At 55.1% G+C, this 9,352-nt stretch overlaps 1 protein-coding gene across 3 annotated transcripts in view; it reads left to right on the top strand.

Moving 5' to 3' along the window:
• Positions 1-9,141, top strand: part of DIABLO (diablo IAP-binding mitochondrial protein) — a 17,048-nt gene extending 7,907 nt beyond the window's left edge. For all 3 annotated transcript variants that reach the window (XM_075568256.1, XM_075568255.1, XM_075568254.1), the window contains exons 3-6: positions 5,457-5,585; positions 6,554-6,664; positions 7,391-7,487; positions 7,972-9,141. In XM_075568256.1, the coding sequence (XP_075424371.1) occupies positions 5,457-5,585; positions 6,554-6,664; positions 7,391-7,487; positions 7,972-8,201 (567 nt within the window). In that variant the 3' untranslated portion in view covers positions 8,202-9,141. The remainder of the gene's footprint in view (positions 1-5,456; positions 5,586-6,553; positions 6,665-7,390; positions 7,488-7,971) is intronic.
• Positions 9,142-9,352: the final 211 nt, after the last annotated feature.

The following is a 9,352-nucleotide window of genomic DNA, read 5'->3' as shown; positions in this document are numbered from 1 at the left end:
CGGGAGGCTTACTCATTGCTACACTGTGTGTGTGCAGTAACCTCTCGGAGAAGCAGCGGGAGGCTTACTCATTGCTGCACTGTGTGTGTGCAGTAACCTCTCGGAGAAGCAGCGGGAGGCTTACTCATTGCTACACTGTGTGTGTGCAGTAACCTCTCGGACAGGCAGCGGGAGGCTTACTCATTGCTACACTGTGTGTGTGCAGTAACCTCTCGGACAGGCAGCGGGAGGCTTACTCATTGCTACACTGTGTGTGTGCAGTAACCTCTCGGACAGGCAGCGGGAGGCTTACTCATTGCTGCACTGTGTGTGTGCAGTAACCTCTCGGACAGGCAGCGGGAGGCTTACTCATTGCTGCACTGTGTGTGTGCAGTAACCTCTCGGAGAAGCAGCGGGAGGCTTACTCATTGCTGCACTGTGTGTGTGCAGTAACCTCTCGGACAGGCAGCGGGAGGCTTACTCATTGCTGCACTGTGTGTGTGCAGTAACCTCTCGGACAGGCAGCGGGAGGCTTACTCATTGCTACACTGTGTGTGTGCAGTAACCTCTCGGAGAAGCAGCGGGAGGCTTACTCATTGCTGCACTGTGTGTGTGCAGTAACCTCTCGGAGAAGCAGCGGGAGGCTTACTCATTGCTACACTGTGTGTGTGCAGTAACCTCTCGGACAGGCAGCGGGAGGCTTACTCATTGCTACACTGTGTGTGTGCAGTAACCTCTCGGACAGGCAGCGGGAGGCTTACTCATTGCTACACTGTGTGTGTGCAGTAACCTCTCGGAGAAGCAGCGGGAGGCTTACTCATTGCTGCACTGTGTGTGTGCAGTAACCTCTCGGAGAAGCAGCGGGAGGCTTACTCATTGCTACACTGTGTGTGTGCAGTAACCTCTCGGACAGGCAGCGGGAGGCTTACTCATTGCTACACTGTGTGTGTGCAGTAACCTCTCGGACAGGCAGCGGGAGGCTTACTCATTGCTACACTGTGTGTGTGCAGTAACCTCTCGGAGAAGCAGCGGGAGGCTTACTCATTGCTGCACTGTGTGTGTGCAGTAACCTCTCGGAGAAGCAGCGGGAGGCTTACTCATTGCTACACTGTGTGTGTGCAGTAACCTCTCGGACAGGCAGCGGGAGGCTTACTCATTGCTACACTGTGTGTGTGCAGTAACCTCTCGGACAGGCAGCGGGAGGCTTACTCATTGCTGCACTGTGTGTGTGCAGTAACCTCTCGGAGATGCAGCGGGAGGCTTACTCATTGCTACACTGTGTGTGTGCAGTAACCTCTCGGACAGGCAGCGGGAGGCTTACTCATTGCTACACTGTGTGTGTGCAGTAACCTCTCGGACAGGCAGCGGGAGGCTTACTCATTGCTGCACTGTGTGTGTGCAGTAACCTCTCGGACAGGCAGCGGGAGGCTTACTCATTGCTGCACTGTGTGTGTGCAGTAACCTCTCGGACAGGCAGCGGGAGGCTTACTCATTGCTGCACTGTGTGTGTGCAGTAACCTCTCGGAGAAGCAGCGGGAGGCTTACTCATTGCTGCACTGTGTGTGCAGTAACCTCTCGGACAGGCAGCGGGAGGCTTACTCATTGCTGCACTGTGTGTGTGCAGTAACCTCTCGGAGAAGCAGCGGGAGGCTTACTCATTGCTGCACTGTGTGTGTGCAGTAACCTCTCGGACAGGCAGCGGGAGGCTTACTCATTGCTACACTGTGTGTGTGCAGTAACCTCTCGGACAGGCAGCGGGAGGCTTACTCATTGCTACACTGTGTGTGTGCAGTAACCTCTCGGAGATGCAGCGGGAGGCTTACTCATTGCTGCACTGTGTGTGTGCAGTAACCTCTCGGAGAAGCAGCGGGAGGCTTACTCATTGCTACACTGTGTGTGTGCAGTAACCTCTCGGACAGGCAGCGGGAGGCTTACTCATTGCTACACTGTGTGTGTGCAGTAACCTCTCGGACAGGCAGCGGGAGGCTTACTCATTGCTGCACTGTGTGTGTGCAGTAACCTCTCGGACAGGCAGCGGGAGGCTTACTCATTGCTGCACTGTGTGTGTGCAGTAACCTCTCGGAGAAGCAGCGGGAGGCTTACTCATTGCTGCACTGTGTGTGTGCAGTAACCTCTCGGACAGGCAGCGGGAGGCTTACTCATTGCTGCACTGTGTGTGTGCAGTAACCTCTCGGACAGGCAGCGGGAGGCTTACTCATTGCTACACTGTGTGTGTGCAGTAACCTCTCGGAGAAGCAGCGGGAGGCTTACTCATTGCTACACTGTGTGTGTGCAGTAACCTCTCGGACAGGCAGCGGGAGGCTTACTCATTGCTACACTGTGTGTGTGCAGTAACCTCTCGGACAGGCAGCGGGAGGCTTACTCATTGCTACACTGTGTGTGTGCAGTAACCTCTCGGACAGGCAGCGGGAGGCTTACTCATTGCTACACTGTGTGTGTGCAGTAACCTCTCGGAGAAGCAGCGGGAGGCTTACTCATTGCTGCACTGTGTGTGCAGTAACCTCTCGGACAGGCAGCGGGAGGCTTACTCATTGCTGCACTGTGTGTGTGCAGTAACCTCTCGGAGAAGCAGCGGGAGGCTTACTCATTGCTGCACTGTGTGTGTGCAGTAACCTCTCGGACAGGCAGCGGGAGGCTTACTCATTGCTACACTGTGTGTGTGCAGTAACCTCTCGGACAGGCAGCGGGAGGCTTACTCATTGCTACACTGTGTGTGTGCAGTAACCTCTCGGAGAAGCAGCGGGAGGCTTACTCATTGCTGCACTGTGTGTGTGCAGTAACCTCTCGGAGAAGCAGCGGGAGGCTTACTCATTGCTACACTGTGTGTGTGCAGTAACCTCTCGGACAGGCAGCGGGAGGCTTACTCATTGCTACACTGTGTGTGTGCAGTAACCTCTCGGACAGGCAGCGGGAGGCTTACTCATTGCTGCACTGTGTGTGTGCAGTAACCTCTCGGACAGGCAGCGGGAGGCTTACTCATTGCTGCACTGTGTGTGTGCAGTAACCTCTCGGAGAAGCAGCGGGAGGCTTACTCATTGCTGCACTGTGTGTGTGCAGTAACCTCTCGGACAGGCAGCGGGAGGCTTACTCATTGCTGCACTGTGTGTGTGCAGTAACCTCTCGGACAGGCAGCGGGAGGCTTACTCATTGCTACACTGTGTGTGTGCAGTAACCTCTCGGAGAAGCAGCGGGAGGCTTACTCATTGCTACACTGTGTGTGTGCAGTAACCTCTCGGACAGGCAGCGGGAGGCTTACTCATTGCTACACTGTGTGTGTGCAGTAACCTCTCGGACAGGCAGCGGGAGGCTTACTCATTGCTACACTGTGTGTGTGCAGTAACCTCTCGGACAGGCAGCGGGAGGCTTACTCATTGCTACACTGTGTGTGTGCAGTAACCTCTCGGAGAAGCAGCGGGAGGCTTACTCATTGCTACACTGTGTGTGTGCAGTAACCTCTCGGACAGGCAGCGGGAGGCTTACTCATTGCTACACTGTGTGTGTGCAGTAACCTCTCGGACAGGCAGCGGGAGGCTTACTCATTGCTGCACTGTGTGTGTGCAGTAACCTCTCGGAGATGCAGCGGGAGGCTTACTCATTGCTGCACTGTGTGTGTGCAGTAACCTCTCGGACAGGCAGCGGGAGGCTTACTCATTGCTACACTGTGTGTGTGCAGTAACCTCTCGGACAGGCAGCGGGAGGCTTACTCATTGCTGCACTGTGTGTGTGCAGTAACCTCTCGGAGATGCAGCGGGAGGCTTACTCATTGCTGCACTGTGTGTGCAGTAACCTCTCGGACAGGCAGCGGGAGGCTTACTCATTGCTGCACTGTGTGTGTGCAGTAACCTCTCGGACAGGCAGCGGGAGGCTTACTCATTGCTGCACTGTGTGTGTGCAGTAACCTCTCGGAGAAGCAGCGGGAGGCTTACTCATTGCTGCACTGTGTGTGTGCAGTAACCTCTCGGACAGGCAGCGGGAGGCTTACTCATTGCTACACTGTGTGTGTGCAGTAACCTCTCGGAGATGCAGCGGGAGGCTTACTCATTGCTGCACTGTGTGTGTGCAGTAACCTCTCGGACAGGCAGCGGGAGGCTTACTCATTGCTGCACTGTGTGTGTGCAGTAACCTCTCGGACAGGCAGCGGGAGGCTTACTCATTGCTGCACTGTGTGTGTGCAGTAACCTCTCGGAGAAGCAGCGGGAGGCTTACTCATTGCTGCACTGTGTGTGCAGTAACCTCTCGGACAGGCAGCGGGAGGCTTACTCATTGCTGCACTGTGTGTGTGCAGTAACCTCTCGGAGAAGCAGCGGGAGGCTTACTCATTGCTGCACTGTGTGTGTGCAGTAACCTCTCGGACAGGCAGCGGGAGGCTTACTCATTGCTACACTGTGTGTGTGCAGTAACCTCTCGGACAGGCAGCGGGAGGCTTACTCATTGCTGCACTGTGTGTGTGCAGTAACCTCTCGGACAGGCAGCGGGAGGCTTACTCATTGCTACACTGTGTGTGTGCAGTAACCTCTCGGACAGGCAGCGGGAGGCTTACTCATTGCTGCACTGTGTGTGTGCAGTAACCTCTCGGACAGGCAGCGGGAGGCTTACTCATTGCTGCACTGTGTGTGTGCAGTAACCTCTCGGACAGGCAGCGGGAGGCTTACTCATTGCTGCACTGTGTGTGTGCAGTAACCTCTCGGACAGGCAGCGGGAGGCTTACTCATTGCTGCACTGTGTGTGTGCAGTAACCTCTCGGACAGGCAGCGGGAGGCTTACTCATTGCTGCACTGTGTGTGTGCAGTAACCTCTCGGACAGGCAGAGGGAGGCTTACTCATTGCTGCACTGTGTGTGTGCAGTAACCTCTCGGACAGGCAGAGGGAGGCTTACTCATTGCTGCACTGTGTGTGTGCAGTAACCTCTCGGACAGGCAGAGGGAGGCTTACTCATTGCTGCACTGTGTGTGTGCAGTAACCTCTCGGACAGGCAGCGGGAGGCTTACTCATTGCTACACTGTGTGTGTGCAGTAACCTCTCGGAGAAGCAGCGGGAGGCTTACTCATTGCTACACTGTGTGTGTGCAGTAACCTCTCGGACAGGCAGCGGGAGGCTTACTCATTGCTGCACTGTGTGTGTGCAGTAACCTCTCGGACAGGCAGCGGGAGGCTTACTCATTGCTGCACTGTGTGTGTGCAGTAACCTCTCGGAGAAGCAGCGGGAGGCTTACTCATTGCTGCACTGTGTGTGTGCAGTAACCTCTCGGAGAAGCAGCGGGAGGCTTACTCATTGCTGCACTGTGTGTGTGCAGTAACCTCTCGGACAGGCAGCGGGAGGCTTACTCATTGCTGCACTGTGTGTGTGCAGTAACCTCTCGGACAGGCAGCTGCTTCACGTCTGGCTGAGATTGTACGTTGGTATTACATGTTTTATACCCTCAGGGCCTGATAAGCTTTGTATCTTTTTGTTGTTAGAGATCAGAGCCCACTCTCTCCAACGAGTCCCTGATAAAGAGGGCAGCATCTCTGGTGACGGACAGCACGTCTACCTTCCTGTCACAGACTACCTATGCGCTCATTGAAGCCTTAACCGATTATTGCACGGTAAGACACGGTCACACGCTCTCTTAGGGTTGTACGACTTATTTACTTCTGTATAGCTGCTGGTTACAAAGCGCGGTATGGAAGGCAACAAAGTGAAGACCCTGCCCCTCTCCTCCCCTCTCTGCCCACCCTCTTTCCCCTGTCTCTCCTCCCTCCCCGTCTCTCCTCCCTCCTCCCCGTCTCTCCTCCCCCCGTCTCTCCTTCCTCCCGTCTCTCCTTCCTCCCGTCTCTCCTTCCTCCCGTCTCTCCTTCCTCCCGTCTCTCCTTCCTCCCGTCTCTCCCTCCTCCCGTCTCTCCCTCCCCTCCCCTCCCGTCTCTCTCCCCTCCCGTCTCTCTCCCCTCCCGTCTCTCTCCCCTCCCGTCTATCTCCCCTCCCGTCTATCTCCCCTCCCGTCTATCTCCCCTCCCGTCTATCTCCCCTCCCGTCTCTCTCCCCTCCCGTCTCTCTCCCCTCCCCCTCCCCCTCTCTCCCCTCCCCCTCCGTCTCTCTCCCCTCCCCCTCCGTCTCTCTCCCCTCCCCCTCCGTCTCTCTCCCCTCCCCGTCCGTCTCTCTCCCCTCCCCCTCCGTCTCTCTCCCCTCCCCCTCCGTCTCTCTCCCCTCCCCCTCCGTCTCTCTCCCCTCCCCCTCCGTCTCTCTCCCCTCCCCCTCCGTCTCTCTCCCCTCCCCCTCCGTCTCCGTCTCTCTCCCCTCCCCCTCCGTCTCTCTCCCCTCCCCCTCCGTCCCCGTCTCTCTCCCCTCCCCCTCCGTCTCTCTCCCCTTCGTCTCTCTCCCCTCCCCCTCCCCCTCCGTCTCTCTCCCCTCCCCCTCCCCCTCCATCTCTCTCCCCTCCGTCTCTCTCCCCTCCCCCTCCCCCTCCATCTCTCTCCCCTCCGTCTCTCTCCCCTCCCTGTCTCTGTAGTACTCTGCTTTCAGTTTCTCTTTCCATCCTGTGTAACCGAATTCTCCCGCGTTCCTCTCTCTGCCGCAGGCTGTGTACACTCTCATCTCCCTGCAGCAGAGATACACTGCCAGCCGTGACAAAATGAACCCGAAAGAAGAAAGCGCCATCTGGCAGGTGATCGTCGGCGCTCGTGTCCAGGTAAAACCAGGCCTTTCTCCGTTAGTAACTAGATTAAGCACTCACCCCTTGGGGTGTGAATTAAATCTGCAGCGAGATGCACAGAAGCAGGAGACCAGTTCCTTTAGGCGCTGCAGCGCGCACGGCGCTCCGTGAAGAGATCTCTTCTCGCACTTTCCAACGCGGTTTCTATTTTTAAAAATCTCATGTTCAACTCAGGAGATAGGAGCGGCTGAAATGAGGGTCCGGGAGGTTAAAATGGAGTTCTCCCCAGAGCCCAGCGCAGTCTAACTGTTACCATGGCAACCGCCAGAGATTAAGATAATCCCATTTTAAATGATAATAAAAAACAGGGAATGCTAAGGGGGCAAAATACTACCATGATATGAGTTGGACCATGGGGGGGTCAGCTCCAGGTCCTCAAGACTTTGATGAACCTGTATGCAATAGGGCAGAGGGTCCCACCTCCTATCCTCAAGGGCCACCAACAGGTCAGGTTTTCAGGATATCCCTGCTTCAGCACAGGTGACTCAATCAGTGGCTCAGTCTTCGATTGAGCCACCCGTGCTGAAGCATGGGTATCCTGAAAACCTGACCTGTTGGTGGCCCTTGAGGACTGGAGTTGGCCGCTCCTGCGTTGGACTCGCATAGGTTTCAGGGAGGGCCGCTGCTTTTAAAGTCGGTGACGGTGACCCCGCCGGACACCTGTTGGGAACGCTTTGTCTTAACGCTGCTCTCCTTCTGAAGATGAAGAAACTGCACGAGGAATGCCTGAAGTTTGAATCCAGTTGGCTGCGCGCGGTGAACCTGTCGGCGATGGCCGCAGAGGCAGCGTACCAAGCCGGTGAGACGTCGCTGTGACGCGTTTAACAATCCCTTGTGTTTGTTGTGTGATCTCTGCGTGCAATAAGCGAGGCTTTCCTGTTCCAGAAAATCTCTCTAACACCACTAGGGGGCAGAAGATTAGCATTTATAGGCGTGTCTCTGTCTCGCTCCGGAATTTACAATTCACATTTATTGGGATTCGTTAAATTATCACCATAAAGAATGGATGAAGGTATACGCCGCGTAGAACTGTCACTCAGTGTAACACGTTGGTTTGTGCGTATAGATTACCGCCCGGGACATAGGGGGCTTTACGACTTGGCACCACTTACAAACATTGTCCTTTATCTGTAGTGGGAAGGAACAGGATTAAGGAACCTGTGCGAGACGCGTGAAGGATCCAGGAGTGGGTTTTAACCGCGCTCTTTTTATTGATCACTCAGAACCTTATTGTGGTTGATAATATAAGAAAAGGCAGCTAAATCCTTCCCTTGTGTTGGCAGGAGCTGATCAGGCGTCTGTGACCGTCCGAAACCACCTCCAGCTGGTCCAGACTCAAGTGCAGGAGGTGCGGGATCTCGCCAGGACGGCGGAGGCCCAGCTGGCCGCCACACAGGCGGACGAGATCAGGAAATCTATTACAGAGGAGAAAGGTGATCCACCGGGAGGGGGATCCCCGGCAAGCAGCTCGTCCGAGGAGGAGATGCCTGAAGCGTACCTACGCGAGGATTGAATTGACAATGTCGCGTAGCATTGTCCAGCGTCGTTCCGCTCTCGGAAGAACCAGCGATGGATTACTCGCACAGTAACGGAGGTTACGTTTAATCGGCACACCCGAAATGAGTGGCGGGGGAAACTTGCCTGTGGGTCGGTTCTGTTCATACCGGAGCTCACACCGGCAAGGTGGACACAGATAAGGTAACATCTCCCACCATGAGTGATCGTTGTGATAGAAACGGGTGGAACTGACAGGGAATCTGAGTCTTCGCTTCTTCCTTCATGATGCAGAGAGGAAACCCCCCCGGATAATAATACTTAGAGGTTTAAAACAGCAGCTAATGTGCGGGTCCCCTGACATGTAATGAATTGTATAGTTTGATAGTGTAACCTGATCATTGCGTCTTTTCCCCTGAAAACCGTGGTCAAGCGAGCCGTCTCCCCACCTTTTCCCCCCTGATAAGATGTGAGTACAAGTCTCTTTGGTGACAGATAGGCCTTGGCATTGTGTTGCAGATTACGCCGGCCGTGAAGTCATTACATGAAAGAGCAGCGAGGGTGGGGACCGTCCTCTGCCTGTTAGTATGGGGAACGGGCAGCAAAGATTTAACACACAAGGATCCAGCCATTGCCTGCACATTCCCACAACCCTCTCTGGGCACTGGTTCATTTCGAGGCAGCAAGAGCCCCCCGTGAATTGTTTGTTTAAAAAGGCTGTGTGTCGCCATTTATTTAAAAACTGCGCTTACTCTGCACAACCCTCTGACTCTCGGCGACACTGAATCTTGTGCGTGCTTTCCAGCGCTGAACTTTCTTTCAATAATTCTGCGCTGTGATCCAGACACTGTGCGCATACGTGCGCTTCCCTCGCCATGTAGGGTCCGACCACCGCAAACGTTGTTTTTGTTATTTGTTTCCAGCCCCTTCAAATGTACTCATTAAAAATTGTAATTGTCTTTTTATTCTATTTCCGATAGCAAGGAAAGCAGCGACTTGCGGTCCGTGTGTTAGGAAAGGGGCATCTTCCCATGCGGGTAACAAGTTACTTGGAGCTTTCGGGGCTGAGCAGAGCACTTATAACAAGTGACTAGAGCTGATCAGCGGCGAGCTTCCTGGGACTGCGACCTCACAGACCTGATCCCTCTAAACCAGGAGTGGTCAACTCCA

This window comes from Ascaphus truei, chromosome 13, assembly GCF_040206685.1.
Source record: "Ascaphus truei isolate aAscTru1 chromosome 13, aAscTru1.hap1, whole genome shotgun sequence".
NCBI classification, from domain to species: Eukaryota; Metazoa; Chordata; class Amphibia; order Anura; family Ascaphidae; genus Ascaphus; species Ascaphus truei.
Note: the sequence above shows the minus strand (reverse complement) of the source record. Positions and strands in the feature narration are given on the sequence as shown.